The following is a 22,384-nucleotide window of genomic DNA, read 5'->3' as shown; positions in this document are numbered from 1 at the left end:
GCTACTGTATTAATTATGATTATAATTTTTTTCTTAAGGAAAGAACATAAAAAGCACTGTAATAACTTACTGCACGCTCACGTTTTTATTCTGATAAAGGACTATTAAGTTCTAGCCCTAAAAAAGAACAGAGGAAAAAAAAAAAACACAGTCCATGTCTTTTTATGATTTAGATTTAAAACAAATAATGAAATTAAATGTTTTTGCAGAGTTTAGAATTTATCAGCGCTTAGAGAGAGAAACCATAAAGTGGATTAGTGTTCCCAGTTCTACAGGGAATGCCATATGATCTGAATCATGCCAAAACTGAGTAGCTAACTAATTGACTAAAGTAACCTACAGAAAACAACTGTATCGAATAGCAATAGGAAGTCCAAACTTTAAGTAGATACAGATTAAGTCCATTTGGTGCAGGAGCGACTTGAGTTTTTAGAACAGAATATGTTTTACGTGCCTCCTTTTTTATAGCTATAGCAAATAACTCTTTTCTGTTAACCATCTGGATACCATTCCATCAAGCTAGCAACTCTAACATGCCTAAATCTAAAAGTGACAAAGCTCTCCTAAAAGGAAAGCAAAGTCTTTCTTGCAACCAGCCCTGGCTACTCCTGCACTGAGCAGTTAACAGGCAAAGGTAAAGAGTAGGTTGCTGAATGCTGCAGCCATTGAGTGTCTTGAAGGATCTGTTTTTGTCAACAGTAAGAAAAATGAAATGCATCAAAGCAAATGTGAAAAGTACAGCCGTCTGACATGAAGTTATTTTGACTGCTCAGCGACTGTGTCTTATGCTGTATTTACCAGGTGACTTTTTCTTTCCTATTTCAACATTAGAGGAAAAAGTTACCTAAGCATGATCTGTATTAAAAGCAAAATTGGAAGGAGATGTTGTCAGCAGTAATAGTTCAAGGCATTGTGAGAACTCCAAAGGGATAACCCATGCATGTAAGCAACTCTGTGGGAGCCAACTGGCATCAAGTGCTTCACACCTTGCAAAATAGTTCCTGTTCTGGAAAAAGTAATGGTTACATTAAGAAAGTTTCTAGTATGCTAGAAGGTGGTATTCACTTCTGTTTGCTAATACACCGAATGACATCTGCCCTATCTTAAGAGTATTTCTATGAGCTTTGTTCTGCAGCCCAAGTGTTTCATGTTGCAGTTCTTTGACTTTGTAAGGTGGAATTGGTTGACAACTTACTCCTCAGTGACTGTAAGATAAGACTTGCTGAACAAATGAACTGTTTTTCTACCTAACAGAAAATGTTCCAGAAGGCCAAACAAAAAATGGAAAAAAATAAAATAAAAGGGGCTTTGTGTGTTGGGCTGTGTTTTAAAACTTGCTGTTCTCCTCCTACATCCCTCCTTTCTTCTTGCCTTCAGTAGTTCTTCCAGCTCTGCTGCTTTTTTACTTCACATTTCTAGAATAAAGCTTATCTTTCACTTTATTTTAAATGAAGGGAAACAACAAAAAAAGTCTGAATTCAGTGTGCATGTGCACATGTATATACATTATGCACCAGTGTTAGCTTTCTTGAATTGCAGTGTAGCATTCTCCTCCCGGAGGAGTGACAAGGATTAGGGAGATTCTTAATGTACATCATCTTTGAATGTTGGGTAGCAATATTGAACATCTGTGGGCACTCACTTTATATTTAAGTTCCTCTTCTTACAGATGCTCTTATACATCTGTCTCCTGATCCTCTATGAGTGTCCTACATATAGGACAAATATTTACTTATGGAAACCATCCCTTCTCATCCATTGACCCACATTCCTCTATATGGCCATTCAAATATCTAGAGTAAAGCAAGAGAAGTCTTCTCTAGAGATGTTAAAAAGTTACTTTTTAACATGCTACTGAAAAAAATATTTGAGAAGGTGTTATAATGAATGTACCAGAAGGATATAACACTTGAGGTTTTCTTTTTCTCCAGTGAATACTTGGAAGCACATCAGGCTGAGTTGGATTATCTCTCTGGTCGGCACAAAGATACGAAAAGGAACTCCAGATTGGTATGTTGCTCTTAATGTTAATGCCTAAATGACTTCTAAAAGGTTGGCACAAAACTAGATGGTATCTCTCACTTCTGGGACTCCCAGGGGTTTTACAGTTGAAACACTGAGGTAAGATCCAGCATAGCAGCACACTCTAGAATTTACTAAGTAAGTTAGGTCTAGATGTGAGAAATGAAGTTAGAATTTCCCCGTTTCAACATGATGTTTAGATTGTATTCCTTTTCTTACTTAGGTAGTATCTCCATGTGTCTGTTCAGTGATCAGTGTTCATACCTAAGTCTGTATGGAGAGAAGCAGAAAGACCAGGCTTTGTTTTCAGTAGTTGGTGAATGTGTCCTAACAACTTAGATTCTGCTGTGTTCACAATTCCCTAGAACTGTCAGCAACAGTGCTAATGAAAAGACAACTCTCAGATCCAACTTTGCCTTCCATTTGGAAAGTAATAGCTAGACAAAAAACGTCCCGTGCACCATGACCAATGAACATTCAAGTCCTTATTATAGCTGATGGTGAAAGAATGTCTCATTTCAAGCATCCGTTGGGGTGTTGGAAGTGCCAAACCAGCCACATGCAGAAAATGAGACTGATTCTAAAAGTTTTTGTCTGTCTGCTTGTAGTAAACAGTACATCTTAATTCAGTGTCACTAAATGCATAGTGAGTTTTGCAATAAAAGTCAAAATATTGTTACTATGCATGCTCTCCTGTTCAGCCTGTGCTTTTTTTCTTTCAGGCTTTCTACTATGACCTGGATAAGGTAAGATTTGTAAAGATGAGATGAAATATTGTAGGTGAAGAAAAAAAAGTGTTGCTTACTGTGTTACTTAAAGGCATGTTTAGGAAATACTGAAATAACTAACCAAGTCCCCCTTCTCTCTCCCCTCTTCAAAAGCAAATTCGCTCTGTGGAGAGATACATTAGAAAATTGGAGTTCCACATAAGCAAGGTAAGGGGGTTTTATACGTTGCATGTGTAAGGCTTACATTGCTATGTAAGCAAACTCTCTGAATAGAAAATACTTTAACTATAATTTGTGTGAAGGGGAATTTCTGGGTACTTTCTGAAAGCTGTAGCCACTCTTGTTACTGAAGGAGGCGATTTTTATTTATTTATTTTCTTGAATGGTTCTATTCAGGCTGAATGTTTGGCACAGCCCAACATGAGCTTGCCTGTGAAACCAATTTGCGTACTCTGCCAGTTTGTTCGGAAAATAAATAACTCTTTCGGAAGTTTCACACATTATCCCCCTGCCCCCTTTCCCACAAGGGGCCTAGGTGGGCTGTTCTTTATCGTGACATCTACGATCTGCTTCCAAAGGAATTAAATCTCTCCTCTGACATGGGTAAAGGTGTAGGTGTGTTAATGTATATTCAGGGAATTAACCTTCTTCTCCCTGAGTAATTTTTCCCTGAACAAAGTGTTACTCTACTCCCTGTCTTCCACTTCTTAATAATCACAGAGTGAGTTATTTCTCAGTATCCCCTCCTTCTTTTGCTGGAATATCTACAAATTGTTGCACTCTGATCAGTCTGTAAAATGCAGGTGTTGCATTGTGGTGCAATACCAAGATAATCGGTTTTGGGTATGGGTGGTTTGAGTTTTTTTTTTTTTTTTTTTTTTTCTCCCCCTCTGTTAAGGACTGACAATGTTCCTTCCCAAAACATATTAAAATTATGTCAGGGTAATTCTTGTAAATTCTTTTCCTCACCTAAAAATCTTGTAGGTGGAAGAACTCTATGAAGCTTACTGTATCCAGTGCAGACTGCGTGATGGCGCCACTAACATGAAACATGCCTTTGCCTTGTCTCCTTCCACCAAAGCCTCCAGGGAGAGTCTAGTGGAGCTCTACAAGAACTTTCAGGGATGTACAGAGGTAGGGAATACTGCTCATACGTAGTGATGACCTGACTGTTTCTTAGCGGAAAACGTACCAGAACTTGCTGTTGGCTTTTTATTATTGGTGGGGGTTTAAAAACAAAACTGAAATACAGGTATATAATGCAAATTGAAGCTTGTGAGATAAATACCTCGCAGGCAAAGCTCTTGAGTTCTGTGTTTTATTCCTTTTTTTTTTTCTTTTTTGTCCCCTACTTAACTTGGCTTCATGCATTTGTGAGGACAACTGAAAAATTCATTTAATTTCTGCTTTAATACTGGAGTGAATTATGACTTCCACTGGAAGTAATGTGATGAGAATTAAATACATCACAAGTAAGCCATGCTATTTTTGTAGAACAAACAGTGGAAGGTAACTGAAGGTGAATTGCTTAAGCAATTCCATTCTACTGTGGAGAGGCATCACAATTTTCTAGCTTAAAGGAGGCTGTAGCGAGGTGGCGGTTGGTCTGTTCTCCCACGTGCCTGGTGACAGGACGAGGGGGAATGGGCTAAAGTTGCGTCAGGGGAGTTTTAGGTTGGATCTTAGGAAGAACTTCTTTACCGAAAGGGTTGTTAGACATTGTAACGGGCTGCCCAGGGAAGTGGTGGAGTCACCATCCCTGGAGGTCTTTAAAAGACGTTTAGATGTAGAGCTTAGGGATATGGTTTAGTGGAGGACTGGTTAGTGTTAGGTTAGAGGTTGGACTCGATGATCTTGAGGTCTCTTCCAACCTAGAAATTCTGTGAAAAGTGGTATGAATGATCTCTCCATTGGCCTTCACTAGTGCAAATGTTGTTGTCTATCAGTTAAAATATATATTAAAAACAAAACAAAACAAAAAAAAAAAAACCACACACACAACAAAACTGCCAAAGTTCTTTAAAGATAAGAAAATGGTATGTATGGGAAGGGTAGCTACTCTTCACTGCTTTTCACTCCTAGTGACTGTTCAGTCTTCCTTCTAGGACATGTGCTTTATAGAAGGGGCGTTGGAGGTCCATTTAGGAGAGTTTCACTTGAAGATGAAAGGTATGTTCTTCGCGTGTTTTCTTTGAGATTTATCAGATGAATAAATAGGTTCTCAACAAATCAGATTTCTACATAGGAAACCCAAAATTAGTGTTGGCTGCTTCCACTGTTTTTCTGGATCAGACCCTGAAGAGAATTCTGGCAAACTTGTTTGCTTCAGTGCTATGAAATAGATCTGCAATGGTATTTTATACTCTAGTACAAAAACTGACAAACTTTCTTTCTTTGTCTCAATTGAAGTTTTTCTGAAGAGGTTTGGGCTATAGGAATAGCTTCTGCATGGAGCTGAGCACAAAGGGGTGTTTACCAGATTGTCTCTTTGTTTATTGTAAGCTGAAGCTTTGTGGGACATCATAAAACTCTTCAAATACGATGAGTTTTTCTTTTCTTTTCAGGCTTGGTGGGCTTCGCACGTCTCTGCCCAGGGGACCAATATGAGGTGCCGTATATAGTGATTCATTTTGCCCTTTATTTTACTGCTATGAATTTACAGTAGAGGAACCGGAGTGCAAGGGTGCGACACGTAGAAGGCGAGTGGGTAAACAGGCTATGATAAAACCAAGCACTGCTCTGGTGAGGGCAGTACTCTGGCACACTCATTGGTTGCTCTGGCCTTTGAGACTTAAGAGAAAAAGACTTAAGTGTTAGGAGAGGTTTTAACAGATGGCAGCGATTGTCTATGAAAACCAACCTAGCAGGTCTTTATCTTCAAAGTTGCCCTAGAATCAAGTAACAGTTGCTGCCTGTTTCTTGGAAGACTGCCCTTGGCACGATTTGAATGCATCTCAGTATATTACAGGGTTGCTCTCCTACTTGTAGTGATTCCAAATCAATTCCAATGAGCCTTGTATTTCAGTACTTCTGCACCAGGTAGACATAGTTTTACAAGTCTTTTGGAATGGATGGGATGTGTCGTTAGACATTGATTTAAGGTGTTAAATCTGACAGCCTGAACCTTGCCTCCAGCCTTCTACTTTATCCGAGTTCCTAAATGCACAGTGATCAAAAGAACAGCTTTGCCTCTGCAGTACTGGAACAGAGTGAGGCTTGTGGGCCAGAGAGTGTTCTGGGTTATGTTGACCTACCATCCTTCTCTTTGTGGTTTCCAGGTTTTTGTGCGACTGGGACGCCAAAAATGGCGGTTGAAAGGCAAGATTGAGACTGACGACAGCCAAACATGGGACGAAGAAGAAAAGATTTTCATACCTAATCTCCACGAGCAGTTTGAAATCAAGGTGTGGTGTATAATGGTTGGATTGGAATCAGTGTGTTAACAGGTCTTCTATCTTACTGCTTACCTGTTAGTGTACCATGCATTTGTCAAAACTCCTATATAGTTTTATTTTCCTAGTCATGTAAAAATAGCACTTAATCAACGTGCTGTGTATTGAACAGAATTCTACTTCTATTCTTCCTTACCAGTGCTAGGAGCACTGTGTACTGTACTGGTGCATTTGCTTTCCCATGTTCTGGAGTCTGGTCTGTGTTTTTGTTTTTAAAAAAAGACATCTTAAATCAATATCTAGGTTACTGTAGGGTAAAGTTTAAATGTGGAGACACAAAGATGTGTATTACTTGTATTACCCATGTGGGATATTAAGTACCTAGAGTTCTGTTTTCTACTGAAAAAGAAAAATGGGTATATGGAAAACATATCACTGCACATGTGCATTTTGAATGTGTAGTTCAAACATCCCCATATGTGGGTGTGCTACAGATTGTTTTGTCATGTTTGCATTAAGTGATGCTCCATGTTTCCAATAAGCTAATGGCATTTATATGTCAGTACGAGGTGTACTTTAAGTAGTAGTATCAGGTTGCTGAAGAAAGATAAAGTACCTCAAAAGAGGCCTTATCTTTAACAGTAAGGGACCAGTAGTAGTGGTCTGTGATGTTTTGTGGGTATTTCTTGGAGGAAGCTTGTAGTACTTGTGGACCCTTATGCAGCTGGCACTGGTTCTGGTACATACCTAGCAGGTGGAGTTAATCCTTAAACAGCAATTCCAGTGTAGTCTGGTACCTTTCATGGGCTGGAATCTGCACTGTGACTCCTGTCAACCTAAAAGGAGCTGAGATCGAAGTCTGTGCTGGACCCTAGTCTATTAGGAAACTGTGCCAGTGTAGGGTTTCAAGCTCTGGCATTGATGTTAAAGCAGCTATTGCAATATTCCCCTCCTATCCGGCAACAAGAAGTGGGTTACATATGTGGGACTTCTTGGCATCTTGCCAGCACAGCCTTTAGAAATGTGCTTATAACATGTTTTTGGGTGCCGCTGTACAATGAAGATCAGGTGAGAGGCTAATTGAGAGGCTTTTCTTTTTTTCCTGTAATAGTTGTAAAAATGTGTATTTCTATGACAATGAAAGGCTTTGTTTCATAAGAGCTAATGCAAAGCTTTACTTTTTCTGTCAGCTTACGGAAGTCTGACTAATGTTCTCCACACCATTCTTCTCTTTCTAATTTGTTCTTAATCTTTACCCAGAACAAATTCATAGTAGGTTTAAAAAAATATAAACTTGAAAAGTGCCAAAGAACTTTCTGAGAGGAGCCTAGGAGCACAGCTTTTGCTTACATTTAAAGGAGACGCAGGCATGGAACTAATTCCTGAAGTGGACTTTTGGTACTTGTGCCAAAATTCTGTACTGTCTGATGCTTTATGCACTTGTTTTGGAACAACTTGATGCAGAATAGATGTGTTTTCAATAGCAAAGATGTATAGCAAAAGTTTGATTTAGTTTGTTTTATTTAAGTAGCTGAAAAAACTGCAGGCCTGCACCTGGATTGCTAATGAACTTGGAGCTGCCTGCAGAGCTAGAAGGAAGAACTGGTTCTTATGTTCAGATTTTGCTCCACAGGTTAGCTCAGAACAGTTAGAAGGGTCACAGTAGATGGAGACAGCTGCACTTCGAGATTCTTCAGGCAGGTTAGACCTGAAATATTCTAGTGTAGGTAGGCTAATATACTTGTTTGTGTTATTTATATATATATATATTTATGACAGTGTTCTTGTAATAAGATGCAGGCTGGACTCTGTACTATCAATGACTACTTGAGCTAGAATTTCCAAATTTCAGACTACGTTTGTTCTTAATCACAGTTCTCCAAACTGTGTTATTAGAAGTGCTGTACAGCTCTGTTTCTTTCCATGGCCCAGGCATCTCCTCTTCTGTGTTAGCAATCCATGGCATATTCCTTGTGGGATTATTGGCTCACAGCAGTTCAGGATCCAAGACATGAGTATCGAGGTTTTAAGTTTGTTGTGGGCCTCCGAGCAAATCTGAGCCTGGGAAATTTGCCTTTCCATACACATGACTCTTAGGATTATCTGCTAAGATAAAAATGGATATTTGTCTCCACAGGTGACAGAACTGCGAGGACTGGCCACTATTCTAGTTGGAGTTGTGACATGTGACAGCATAAACTTCTTTACAACCAAGCCTCAGGCAATCATTGTGGATATAACTGAGCTGGGCACTATCAAGCTGCAACTGGAGGTCCTCTGGAAGTAAGTACAGCTTAAAATGAAAAAAAAAAAAAGGAGCCAGAAAAAGTGAAATAAAGATTCTGAAGTACATGTATGTCACTTAGCAGCATTCAGCATTGTAGTCCTCTTTCTATTTGCAGAGCAGGTGCAGGATAGATGGAAGCCTCACACTTCCTTACAGCAACTCCAGCTGCTGGGCCTGATCTCTGGATCTGTGGGTCCAGCCCTCTGGAATGGAAGCACAGGGTGGAAGGGGCAGAACCTATTTCTGTGACCCTTCAGTTTCAGACCCTTTCTACTGTTGTTACCACAGCCATGGCTAGCCACAAGAGCTGATTGTAAGCTTTCGCTTACTTTAGGACTGTTCTGAATGAGCATTCAACCCTAGCTCCAATTGATGTATGTACATAAACAATCTTAAAGATTATGAAATGAAACTGCAAGTAGCAGCTTCTGGGCACAATGGAAAAAATATACTCACTTGGAATCTAGGACAATTACTATTACCAGGCCACAAGTCATTAAAAAATTAAGCTTCTCTGTAGACTTAGCACCTTCGTATTTGCACTATGACCACAGTTGTTGATATAAGGCCTGTTTGTGCACAGCAGGGAAGCCTGGTATACAGATGCACATTTAAAACAGCTCATTATTTTCATGGTGCCTGTGACTTGTTAAATTGTTTTATACTTGTTTGTACTATTTTTTGTAGTTGATTACTGATGTTATTAAAAACAAATTCTCACTTTTGTGGATGCTGCACTCAAACTTCTTCTCTAGACATACCACTATAGATTTTTCAGGTTGTACTGTTACTTCTGCTTTGTTTTCTTATTTGGGTGTACCACTGCAGTCTTGCCAGGCTTTATCTTCTAGTTGTTCTTCTACAGTTCTTCAACTCTAGTTGGTTATGTCTGAGTAGGTGTATGATGAGCCTAAATTAGTCCTTTCCCAACAGCAGTATCTGATATGTATTAATTTGTAGCTCTGTCTACAGATCATATGATAACTCTCTGAACTTAAGATTTTTTTATTAGTAAGAAAATGAGTGACCTGCTTTCCTGAGAATCTCTGAAGAAGTGAGGAAAATGATTTTGCAGCTCATTAACTACTACTTTTTCTTGGGTTTGTGAGGGTTTGGGCTGTGTGAATACCCTGATATAACCTTGCCTGTAGGATGGTGGTGTTTTTTTTTCCTACCTTCCTAACATGGCAAGCAGTTATATAATTCAGTAAACTTCACAACAGATCAGATTGGTATTGGGGAAAGCTTCTCAATTTCTTGGGAAGCAAAGGCAGCAGCTTAAAGCTTGGGAATGTCAGTGCACAGTGAGCATCTTGTCTGTAACAAATCAAAACTTCTTAGCTTTTTCCCATTGCTACTGTGCAGGGATTAATTTTAGTTGTTTTAGTGAAATGCCTAATTAAAAAGTGGGACATCCTCACTTGTACTTCTGTACGTGGCTTATTGTGGTGCTCAGTTCTTCTCAGCCCACCATGTCCAAGGAGCTTTTGAACATGACATCAAAGATTGGCCTTTCCAGAAGGTCCTTATGGATCTAGGCTCTCTCCGGGAAAAGTAGAAAGTGAACAACGTTTAAATTAGGAAGGGCACCATGTAATGGCTTGCAGGTCAGACTCATTCATGACACGGCCTTAAACAGTGCTTCTCTGACCTAGGTGGCTTCTTGTTTTCTTAAAAATCACCAAAAATTAAAAATAAAAAGTTTGTATGTGTTTAATGTGTGGTCTGCCAAATAGATCTTACCAAAAGAGAAACATTTCCCTGCCCTTTGGGTAAAATAACCAAATGTATTTTATAGTCAGGCTTGAAAATCAAGTCTTAATACCCTATTTCTACTTTTAATTACCTTTGGAAGCATAATTTGACTTGAACCTTCACTTAATTGTTGACATAATTAAACCTTGACATAATTTGATTTAGTCTTTTAAGCCACAAACGGGAGAACTGCCACATGAATAGGAATTGCAACAGAAAACCTTTGAGTGCTGAGAAACAGTTTTCAGGTTGACTTTCTGGGAGAGAGGAAAAAAGAGCTTTATTGATCAGCATGCTATTTTCTGCCTGCCTTTTGTGTATACTGTGGTTCTTGAAAACCCATTCTGTTGAACTGTAAATACAATTGGGCTGAAACATAAGGTTTAGCACCAACATGTGAAACTTATTTTCAAACAGCACTGCTCCAAGTCGATGAGAAACAAACTTACACAGCAGAGTTCTGTGTGCACCTGTTGTTTATGGCAACTTTTTTCCTCCTGAGATCTAACATTGGGTATCAGTAGATGTTTTGGTGAGTTGCTGCAGCTGCTCTGAGGCTTCTGAAGCCTCTAACTTATTTGAGAAGCTGAGCCACTAATTAGTTGGGTAACAAAGCCTTACTCGGGAAGCTTACTGTGACCATGCATTGTATGTTCTGTGAAGCTTCTTACTTGTGGCAAAGCACATACATATTCTCATTTGAATCTGAAAGCAGACATGTTCATGTTACAATTATTGACAAGTGTGTGGAGGGAGGATGCTGCATGATACCTTTTTTTTTTTAATGTAGAAACAGATTTTAAAATGAAAGACCTTTTAAAGGCCCGTTGAACTTTTGGGTTTTGGCATTTGCATGTGTTAAAATTGGGGAAGGAAGTAGAGAAAAAGGGGGTATGGAGCTTATATGGGCTCTTAGACACCCCTAGCAAAGTCAGATGCTAAACAAATATTTGTCACTTCTTCCCACTCACCCCACAGTGCACACATACACCTCCAAAACTCCCACTGGCTTTAAACCCTCTACACAGCTTTAAGGCAGAAGGGACTACAGGCAGAATACTGTTTGCAGAAGTGCCTTTCTTATAAGGGAAGTCTTTTCTCCCTATGATTTCAAGCCTAACATTCCTAGAAATCTCTGTGGAGTAAAAGAGACATGCTTTAATGAACTCTAGGTATAAAATTTGTTTTTGCCCTTATGGAAAGTGCATGCTGAGCGATGGCACGCTTGTGATGGAGGTTTGAGATCACTTCTCTTTTGTGCTAACCTACACCAATGGCCCTCTAACGGGTTTACTTCATACTTGCTCTTGCTGAGTTTACTTGCTTGGCTTTTGTCACTGTCAATAACTGGCATAAATATGTATGTATGTTACAAATTTTTTTCTTCCAAAAGAGCAGTATGAAGAAAAGCCCTTCCTATTCTGGGATACTGTATGGTTTCTCAGATGATAGCCTATGTCTCCAAAGCAAGTGGTATTTGTGACTGAATTTTCTAGAAATGTGTAACTTAAATTATGTTGATACCTGCTTGTTGCAGCAGCTTTTGACTGGCAAAGACGGGCCCTCCTATGGCATTTGGGACAAACATCACCCAGCTTTTGGAGCTGGCAACAAACGAGCTGGGAGAAGGACTAGCAGTGATGCACTTTTTTGGTAGTTAATCCCCACTTGGAATTTCCCTGTGTATGAGAAGATTTCAGCTGTGCATCTCTGCTGTGTTTCAGTTCTGTGGAAGGTGTTGGGATCCTACCAAGTGGATTCTCCAGAGCACTTCAGCACAGAAGGCAGGCTGGCAGCCTCTTCTTCTTTGACAGCCTGTTTGTTTACAGGAATGAGAAGTTGCATGGTGATAATTCAGGCTGTTTCTATTTTCAAAGATAAAGCACTCTAAACCAGCTGCTTTTTCTTTGATTCAAGAATGACTAAACAAACCTACCAGCCATGCCCAAATGTCCCTGAAAGGCAAGCTTTCACTACGGACCTGCTTTGTGAGGAATCCAAGTGCAGATCACTCTTCCACTTCTAAATGTATATTTTCTTTAACTAGGCCACTAGTCTTCTGGCCTCTAATAAAAGTTCCTTCAGCTCCTTTATAGATTATGCCATGAGGAGCATGAATGAGCTTGGGCCTGTTGCAGAATTGCTTTGCTGGCCAGTTTGGCAGGAGCCTTGGTTTCTTTTGCCAACCAAAACAGCAGTCTGAATTCTGTCTCATGGAGGACAAAAAGAAAGCCTGTATTCTCTTCTCAAAACTTCAGTTAGCACCCCGTTCTGGGATCTAAGGGTACCAGCCAGCCACAACCGCTCTTGTAATTTCTGCCTGCTTTGAGCATATGCTGGCCTGGCTCACAAGGGTTTCTGGAGAAGGAGAGAAACTCTGAAGGGAGAATTTAAAAAAAAAAAAAAAAAGTCTTTTTTTTTTCTATTTTTTTGGGGGGGAGGAGGAGGGAGCACAAGGGGAAACATCCCTACTGACTGTCCTGCTATAGCCAAAAACTTATATGAATAAATGCTCATGTGGGTATGTTTAGGTAGTAGTCCATCAATATACTGCTGTGCTTTGGATCCAAATGATGTTTCATAGCTTAGTCCAATAACAAGTTGTGCCAATCTTGACATAGGTGCTCATTATGCCACAATGACCAGCAGAAACCAAACTCTGATCACCCTGCTAAATTTGCATCTATGTTTGCATGTATAGTCATTAGAAAAGGAAAAAAAATCTCACAACATGTTAATAAGTGAGCCTGCTCCAGCTGACCAGAGTTTTTGTTGGGATTAATACAAGCCTGGATCTGCAGGCTTAATGGGGACATTCAGATATGTCTATCCACCATGAGCCTTATGGCTATTTAATACGTGGTGGGACTGGACAGAAGGAGGCTGGTTTAGGTGCTGTCAACTCCCAAGGAGTTCAGAGCCTTGGGAGCTGAAGACAGAATTGAGTTCAGCTCTTCTGAGCTCTGCCCCATTACTTATGTTTCTCTGAGGATGTAATCCAGGAAGTGTCCTCCTTACACACCCAACAGCAAAATGAAGACGGGTGAGGAAATGGTAGAAATCTCAAGTATTTCACCCCTCCGCAGGGTGTGGGTTTGATGAAACATCTCGCTGGTATCCGTGCACGGTGCTGGCAAGGCTGAGGCACCTGAGTGTGTCAAAGTGCAAAGCTGCTGATGTCATGGGAGGTTCAGTCTAGGAAACAAAAGCTCTGATGAGTTGTAAACCTCTTCAAGGTCAGGCTGGGGACGTGTTTTGGACATGAATGCTGAAGTCCTGCAGAGGTGCTAAGGCAAGCTAAAGGAGTGTCATACACAGCATTAGCGTTGGCCTTAACGAAGGCGTTGTAATGTCATGCATTTTGGTTAATGAGTCATAAGCAAAGGTCAACGTGCATTTGGCAATGTAGAAATAGAAAGAGGACAACAAAAATGGTCAGAGTTGGGGTCACTTTCATCACAAGGAGACACTAAATAGGTTAGAATTTTTCACACTTGAAAAAGTGTTGCTGTGTAGGCGGAGGTGTTTGTGGTGCACAGTGTGAAAAGGAGGCGATTAGCCACAGAGGACACCCCCAGTCGAGGTACTTGTTCTGTGTTTCAAAGTTGAATAACCAAACTTCTGCGTCCTTCTGACCTACACAGATCTTGTGTCAGTGATTACAAGAAGTGGCTAGACAAGCTAAGGGCAAGTTTGTCTGCTAGTGACGATTGATGGCAATATTCTGCTTATGAAGTCTGGCGCGTGACACATCTAAGCTATGGATTGCCTGAAATTTGAGTATACGTCTGGGGGAGGCCTGCTACAGCCGACCTGTCTCCTGTGCATTTCCTTACTGGCTTCTGTCAACGTCAAGCTGTTGGGTGAGATGGGCTCTTAGATCTGTCCCAACGTGATGCTTTGTTTGCTGTACGATGCGGAGCAGGATGACAGATCGTACCCAAAGAGCTTAAAAGCAAGAGATAATAGATGGTTTTGAGCAGACTTGATTCTTTCCAGTGTGTCTTCACCCTTCTTTTTGCTCTCTCTTCCTGCTTTCTGCAGTAACAGCGACTGCCTGCAATTGTGGAGGGCAGCTCTGTCACTGTGTTTTGCTAGAGGGTACCAGTAATTGTCAAAGGGGCAAGATGATTTACCTTGTTATTCCTGTGCCTTTCCTACCAAGAGTCATTTTGCATTACTGTATTGCTATATTACAAGCTACAAATGAAAAACCTGAGGAATGGATCCCTGTGTCTCTTAAGAAGCACCATGGATGGAAGCAATTTGCTTCCATCAGTAAACAGCAGGCTTTGGCTACAAGGTTCTTGCTGTCAGAAATCTGATGTATTTTCTACACAGTGAGACAATACAGATGGTTGTTAGTGTGACTGCATGGAGCTGGCCTGTTTGATGAACCCCAGCTGGGTGACACTGGTTAATTTTGCCAATTAACCTGTATTAGGCGAGCTCCCATAGCGTTACCTCCATGCTGAGGATGACAGTGGTGAGTTGCACTGCGGGATGCTGTCCATGTGCAACGTGAGAAGTTAAGAGGAGGAAAATTAATTACAGTTTTCCTTTATTATATGTTTTATATTTCCTTTCTGTCTGATACGTGTGTCTCTCACAAGCTGTCCAGTGGCTATCAGCAAGCAACGCGTACCATACTTGCCACCACTGTTGGTCACGTAGAAAACTACAGCGGGACAGGGAACTTGTCAGACTGCTGGTGTGTTGGGCTCTTCCTTTGCACAGGTTTGGCACAGGTCTCTTTCTAAAGGGTGTTGTGAATTCTGTGTAAAATATACACTATTTTCACCTACTTCCTTCTTTCTCTGCCGGTGCAACCAAAGATACTGGTCAGAGAGGCAGTCCCTCTTTCCTTTTATTCATCCTGCTGTTTATTAAATGTCACAATTCAAATCCTAACTAATCCTGTTGCTAGACGTAGCTGTACTTGCTGGTTGTACTGACACATGGGTTTTTGTTTCTTTTGCTACAGACCCTTTGACACGGAGAACCTGTTTTTGTCACCTGGAACCACTGCCAAGTTTTCTGTGGGTAGCAGGAAGAACTCTTTATACAACTGGACCCCACCAAATACCCCCAGCTTCAGAGAGAAATACTATCTGGTGAGTATGCTGAGGAAGCGCAAACCTAGGATGTGATTTGTGGATTAGATTAGGCTATTGAAGAGCATACTCAGAAATGTGGAAACATGTAACATTCTAGAACCATTGCAGATTATCTGGGGGCTTCTTTGTATTTTAGTTTTATTATATTTACTTTATTTTAACCTCTATTAATTTGAGTATCATTTTAGATTTTGTAGAAGAAAATAAATTCCTGCCAAATATGCCTCTGAGCAGCCAGGACGATGGGGTTCTGGGCGCGTTTCTAATACTCTGTAGTGGGAATCCAACTAGGATCCAGCCTCAGTAGTCATGGCGCAGAGCAGTACCTTAGAACTGCTATGTAAAAAAAAGCCGCCTTCTTCCTCGGCTCAGCTTTTTGCCAAGGGTAGCCTAAGGGAATAGAAAAACCTCTCCATGCATTCAAGAGGGTTTTAATCTAGTGGTTGTTTTATGCGATCTCTCTGTTTCTGCAATGTGTCTCAAATACTGATAAGGTTATATATACATTTCCCTAATATCAAGTCTAAGTCAGGTTTGGTGTTGCCTCACCATGCCAGGAAACCACAGCTCTCTGTCTTAGGTGGTGTCTTATGCTTTTCAGTTATATATGTGTTCACCTATACATTTGTTTGCTGCAGTCTGTTTTGCAACAAAGACAGAACCAAGGGGATGTAAGTGAAGAAGCTCAGCCTCCCAGCATACTGAGCTATTTGGCTGCCTGTGATTTTGGTGTGCATGAGAGGAGTAAGGCTCACGATCCCGTGGAGACGAGTGAAGCAGACTCGTTCAGCTCTGAAGATCTGAAAGGGACAGAGTCTAGAAATGCAACTCCAGCTGCAGACCACAGGACATTGCCATTGGTGATTATTCAAGAGGCTTGTGCAGAAGAGCAACATCCACTTCCAAATCACGCAACTCTGGACATTCTGAAGAAGACTCCGTGTGCGGATGGATTTCCAAGTAACCCACCTAGTTTTCTGAGTCGTGGCAAAGGCAGCAGAGCTTCTTTCAACCAGACCAGAAATCGCCATCTGACAGAACAAGAAAACATTAGCCAGAAAAGCTTGAATGCTGCAAATGATGTAAAACTAGATGGATGTACAAAGTCAATCGATAAAACTCTCCAAGAACTGTTAAATTTGCTGAAATTACATGATGTCAGGCAAGCCCAACTGGAGAAATTGGAATACCAAGTTTTATCTATGAGGGATAAATTAAAGGTACGGTGGTGTTTTACATTTGGTAGCTTCCACTGCAGGTAGTTTCCACTGTTACTCCTGGAGCTGTAAAAATTTCGTGACCCTGTAGTGGGTTTGATATCAGAATGTGTCAGTGGCATGTTCCCCAAAAATAAGTTTGGCCGCCAGAGGTCAGTCAGTACTCAGAAAAGGCAGCCTTGAGAGCTGACTACACAGAAGCGCTGTGTTGCATCTCTCAGGGGCAGCCTTCAGATGCCATTCAGAGGTCAATAACCTGGAAAAAAAGTAAATTGAGAAACTGCATGCAGTCAAACTGGAAACAAGTCTGGGTTAAACAGAATCTGAAAAGTTCTTGGATACTACACTGACATGCAGCAGCTTGCTCAGATTGCTACTTCTAGATATGAAACAGGGAATATGACACTAATAGAAGGTGATGCAGAGAAAGTCAGCCCTCGTACCAACCTTCACAGGTGTGGAAATCCAAAGAGGAATACAAACAGACTAAAACATTGAAGCATGCTGCAAAATTAATTAGCAGCATTATTTTGGAATCAGCGATGTACCAAGAGCTAGCTTTCCTGATGTGTTAAGAATAAAGGAAGAAAAGCAAACTGGTTTGCTGTTCAGAATGATATGAAAATCAACAAAGAAATCATGCAAAATGGTTTGATGCCTGCAAATAACAGTATTTGTCCCTCCATTCTATCAACAGCTAAAGACGCTTCATCACAGACGTTCCTCTATGGAAAGTTTAATGGTGGAAACAGTGCTGGAAAGTTTTGACTTTTTAAACGCTGACTGCAGTGCTGATGAGCTTTCATTATTTGGAAGTATAAGAACAGCCAGTATCAGGTAGGTACCTGCAGCACTTTATTACAGGGGACAAGGAAAAGGGGAAAGCAAGGCTAATCCCAGGGATACTTACTGATAGACTCTGCTTGGCTAGGTATGAATTGCACAGAGCTGCTAATGGTATGAATATCCAGGATAGAAACATTTTTTTTAATTATTTTTGAATGCTCTGAGCTTCATTTCATTCATTCAACAGCACATACAATGACAGCACGTTTCAGTCCCTGAGCTGTGACATGAAAACAGAAGCAAGAGGTGTAACTACTGGTGATGACAACTTAGATGTACTTTTGATAACTCATCTGAAGCTGTGCAAAGCTCTTTTACAGGTAAGAGGTAGCCTGTGGGTTTCCAGGGCGGTGGTGCAGGATGGCAGTTGTGTCCCAGCAATGCGCCGTGTACATGTATGTGGGCAGATCACATCATACAATACCTCTGCCTTTTTTCAGCCTCTTGTTTTTTATGAAGTTCTAACAAATGCTTCTGTGCCCAAAACAGGCTGTCGAAGAAGTAGGATAAATTTTGGTTGCATTGTGTGTCAATAAGAGGTTGTTGTTGTTGTTATTATTATTATTATTTAATGAATGGAAAAACTGCTGCCTCTAGAAAGAACTGGTAGCATATTGGGAAGAAAGAATTCTTTTCTCTCCTTGAGACCTTATTCCTTTGCTGATTTCTGTTAGTGCTCAAGCACATTATTGTCTTCAAAGTATCACCTCTGATTTGGATGGCCTGCAGAGGACAGTTTATCTGTTACTATTGATCTGCTACACAGTTGTCAATGGATGGGGCAGAGAAGAATTTTAAATGCTGGACAGTCTTTTCCAGGAGAATGTGATTTATTTGTCCTGTTCTGCTGAGCAGCTTTGTACTCAGAAGTGATGGGAAAAGAGGCCTTTTGAGAAAAGCTGGTGTTTTCTCAGATTTTAGAAGCTTGATTCAATGAAACAAATACTCATTCATCTTGAGCTTGGTACTGCCTTTGTTTCAGCTATTGAGATGAGCATGTTGCATTTCAGAAACTCAGATCACTAAACATAGCCCAGATTGTCCAGGAGAGCGTTTTGGAAGAAGTGTCAGAGCAGACACAAGTCCTGGGGGATGTCTTGGATACGTCTGTTGAAGAAAGTGAGTAACTGCGTATTGTCAAGGCATTCCAGAGGTGTGAGAGTTACAGGTTGTGCTGTTTGAGCTTTCCCAGATACATCAGAGTTTCATTCTAGATTCCTTACAAGCATTCATGTAAGTAAAAATTTCTTACAGATAAATTCTAAATTCTTAGGAAAAACATGGCTCATGTTCAGAGGTTTGGAGTTTTCTGCTTGTGAAGGTACATAAGAAAGGATCTCTAAAATGCTACCAGCAAGAGGCATGCCACTTCTAAGAAGTGGAAATGGTTAAACTCACAGAAAGTTCTTTTGAAACTCAATTCAGATGATAGGAAAAGTTACTAATGAACTGAGGGGCAGTAGAGCTCTGCTAGGCCTCTCATTCAGGTCTCCTAATGACAGTTTGGTACCACAACCAAAGGTTGCTGAAATCAGTGCTTGCAGATGTTTAAAATACTGGAAGCAAATCTCCAGCTTTGAACTAAGCCTTCTATATAATGCAAATACAATTTATGCTGATACATCCCTAGATACGCCATGCAGTGCATAATTTCTTATGTAAAATCCAAAATCTGCTAGAGTTCACTGTTTTCCTAAAATGTGACTTTTCAGTTATTCAGAAGACTAAGAAGAAGAAGCACTATCTGAAAATCTGGAGTGATCTCGCAGAGCCTGGCAGTATCTTGTTTGCTTCAGCAGAAAGATTCCATCATGCACTGAAATACACATCAGCGCTCAAAATGAAGGAAAAATACCCTGGTCAATTAGAAGCAGGTACCAGTGCATTCCTTGAACACGAGGCTGCTTTGATTTCATTTTGTTGCAAGGATTAAAATTGTCCTTGTGCCTTTAAAGAACGTATTTGTTTTAAGCAGCTTACATCTAACCAACTTTTCCTTTTCTCATTTGTTCTTTTCTGTGTTATCCCTTCAGTATTGCGGAGATTTCTAGAGCAGATTGTCACCTGTGATGGATTGCTCCCCTCTCCATACCACCAAACAGAACCAGTTACTTTATTCCAATTTTATAACTACCTGGAGAAACATCATATTACCAGCCTGGACAAACACTTGGGAAAACTTGCTAAAGAAGGTAATGGCAACGCTTGGCTTCTTCATTCAAATCATCAAGCCCAGGAGCTGCTTCTTGCTCCTCAGGTTACTGGTGAAGTAAACATCCAGAGCAAAAAACAGCCCTACCATTGCATTGCCAATTGGTTTTGATTTTATTTCCCCTTATAACCATGCACGTTTAGTTAGAACAGGACAGGCATGCTTGACTCTCACATCTGACCAGGTAGAAACAAGCAGAGGTGTGAAGGAAACATTCATCCTAAGTGTTGTAAAAAAAGGGTTCTGTGATGTACTGAAGTTAGAGCAGAAACTAATTTGGCAGCAACCTACAGCTAGACTCAAGAACTGAGTAGATGTATGTAGCTTTGTGTGGCTATATCAGCAGCAATGACACAGTTAATAGCAATAAAATTTCAGAGGTTACTAGCACATGCTTTCTAAGAGGTAGCCAGAGTCTTGCCAAAGCTTAGTCCAATAGCACTTTAAAATTTAGCCTGTATCAGAAATGAATTATTTTTAAAATGGTCCTGATACTGGACACATCTTTAGTCTTATTTTTGATGCAGATGATTTATCAGGTAGGGGAATGAGGATTTGTGCATTATTAGTGAAGAAAAACTGGAATACTCTTCAAATTAAAATTGTCAATCCAGCATCTGATTCCTTTTTTTTTTTAAAAAAAAAAAAACATACAAGGTTTTCTTTTTGACCAATACAGCAAGATTTTTCAAAGCTGCTTAAAGAATTATTTGGCTTGATCATTTTTTCCCCTTGTTTTAGGACTGTTCTGGTTGTCCTAATGTCCAAAGGTACAGGAGTTCTCTTGCATCATATGTTGTACTTGAGGCACCCAGGTCTTATAAGGACCTTGTTGCATCCCATGAACGAGAATTGTGATACTAGTCACTGCTCCATTTGTCTGACAGTCTGGCATAGGAGGAAATGAAACAATGAAAGGGAAAGAAGACAGGACGGTCAAAGGGGCAGTCATCCTGATGTGCTTCCTGCCGTGCCTAGCTTGCTTATTAGCCATGTGAATAACTTCATAGGCTGAAGGAGACAGAGTTGGAGAGGAGTTTGTCTTGTCTTGAAAATGTCTTCATTTGTCATTTATTGAGGTTAAGTTGTTTCACTTGCAGTGATGCTAATTGAGGAGCTGCAGTGCCCTGGACGGCTGAAGACTCTTAAAAAATTGAAAGGAAAGCGATTGAACAAGCTCCAACCTCTACCACAGACTTTACGGCTGCTTGGGATTTTACAGCTGGATGACAACCACCGCGTCAGCAAAGCAGCCACATCCTGCCTCTCCCGTGCAGCAGCAAACAAGAACTTTAGGGAAAAGGTTAAAACTTACAGTGCTTATCAGCTTCTCTAAGTAGGTGCTGGAATACATGCAACTTGTTTTATCCTAGAATAGTACCGTTGCACTTCATCAATCTATTCTTGAGCCTAAACCATTAAGTGCTCAACTGATTTCTCTGTATCCTTTATTCAATTTCACGTAGGTAAAATAGTGCTAATGTCAGTCTGAATTTGAGTGCTCAGTTACGCTTAGGTTATAAAACCTTTCTTCTTATCTGTGTTTTTTTTTTTTTTTTCCTTTAGGCTCTCCTTTTTTACACTGATGTTTTAGCTGATTGTGATGCAAGACTTCAGCAAGCTGCGTGTTTGGCCCTTAAAAACCTCAGAGTAAGTATTTATAGCTCTACTTGTTTTTTTGCTGCATCTGGCAAAAACTGCTGGGTGATGAAGTGTTATCTATTTTTTTAAGCTTGTAGGGTTACTTTTACAGCTTCCTTTTATTTGAGATTGATGAATAAATACTTTGGCTGCCACAGGTCTAAAATGCTATTGCTGTTATTTAAAAGGCAGCAGGTAGAGGGAGCTGCAGTTAGCTTGGAGTGTCTCAATTTGATTTGACGAGCACAGCAAAATGGTAGAAAGGATGCTTCCTAACTTCTACAGTACTGTCACAGAAGACGGTATCTGATGGGGAGACACCTAGTGTGTATGAAAATGAGCAGTGGAGTCATTTGTATATGGAGTCGGTTCTTACATTTTAACTGTAGAAATTAGAAGTTAAATCTGTTCATTTTATTTTAATAATAAGCGATTATAGTCAGAAAATAAAAGTAATATTTGTATTGCTATTATAAGAAAATTTCAGAATAGCTTTAAAGCTATCTAACAGCTACAAGTCTGTAATAAATTGTTTGCACTCGGGATTATTGTGAGTACAGTTTCTACAAACATGAAGTCACAAGATAGGCCCCACAAACAGGTCTTACTCTCAAATAGTCAGCTTTGCAAAGCAGCTGTTGCATTGCACAACCTGTCAGTGAAGGTCTTGATTGCTTTATGGTAATTTAACAATACTGCAGCAGTGAACTGCATGCTAGAGTTTTAACACTTTCTCATGCCTTGAAAAGAGAAAGCAGCAGAAGTGAGATTGTACTTGTAAAAATTAAGTAGAAGCTTATATGTTAGGGGAGAAAAGAAAGATCACAGTTGAAGTCAGATGCAAGAAGGAATGGGAGTCAGTTTGGAATGTGTTTATCTTGCAAAAAAAGTGTTCCTCAAAATGCTTGCTGAAGCTACCATTGGAATTTTACTTTTTTTCAAACAGGCTGTAGAGAGTATAGAGCAGGTCGCCCATCTGTGCCAATCTGAAATAGAGGAAGTTAGGAACGCTGCCCGGGAGACAACGTTGTCCTTTGGTAAGTCTCGTGTACAGCTTTCAAATATGGATTCTGAAGAGCAGCATGAAATAGGTAAAGCTTCAGGCCTGTCTGGTTTTGCACTATGTGTTGTACAGCATGAACACATCTGGGACAATGGAAATTTTTC

The 22,384-nt window shown here is 40.3% G+C and overlaps 1 protein-coding gene across 11 annotated transcripts in view; it reads left to right on the top strand.

The window, feature by feature from the left end:
* The window catches only part of RIPOR3 (RIPOR family member 3), a 63,692-nt gene that overhangs the window by 34,303 nt on the left and 7,005 nt on the right, over positions 1-22,384 (top strand). For all 11 annotated transcript variants that reach the window (XM_068700908.1, XM_068700907.1, XM_068700906.1 and 8 more), the window contains 18 exons: positions 1,932-2,010; positions 2,745-2,768; positions 2,904-2,957; positions 3,735-3,884; positions 4,856-4,919; positions 5,315-5,358; positions 6,029-6,154; positions 8,280-8,425; positions 15,169-15,298; positions 15,940-16,521; positions 17,216-17,355; positions 17,552-17,684; positions 18,375-18,483; positions 19,077-19,238; positions 19,398-19,556; positions 20,677-20,879; positions 21,143-21,226; positions 22,164-22,254. In XM_068700908.1, the coding sequence (XP_068557009.1) occupies positions 1,932-2,010; positions 2,745-2,768; positions 2,904-2,957; positions 3,735-3,884; positions 4,856-4,919; positions 5,315-5,358; positions 6,029-6,154; positions 8,280-8,425; positions 15,169-15,298; positions 15,940-16,521; positions 17,216-17,355; positions 17,552-17,684; positions 18,375-18,483; positions 19,077-19,238; positions 19,398-19,556; positions 20,677-20,879; positions 21,143-21,226; positions 22,164-22,254 (2,480 nt within the window). The remainder of the gene's footprint in view (positions 1-1,931; positions 2,011-2,744; positions 2,769-2,903; positions 2,958-3,734; positions 3,885-4,855; positions 4,920-5,314; positions 5,359-6,028; positions 6,155-8,279; positions 8,426-15,168; positions 15,299-15,939; positions 16,522-17,215; positions 17,356-17,551; positions 17,685-18,374; positions 18,484-19,076; positions 19,239-19,397; positions 19,557-20,676; positions 20,880-21,142; positions 21,227-22,163; positions 22,255-22,384) is intronic.

The sequence above is a fragment of the Anas acuta genome, chromosome 16, assembly GCF_963932015.1.
Source record: "Anas acuta chromosome 16, bAnaAcu1.1, whole genome shotgun sequence".
NCBI lineage: Eukaryota > Metazoa > Chordata > Aves > Anseriformes > Anatidae > Anas > Anas acuta.
The sequence above is the reverse complement of the archived record's forward strand: the minus strand, read 5'-3'. Positions and strand labels throughout refer to the sequence as shown.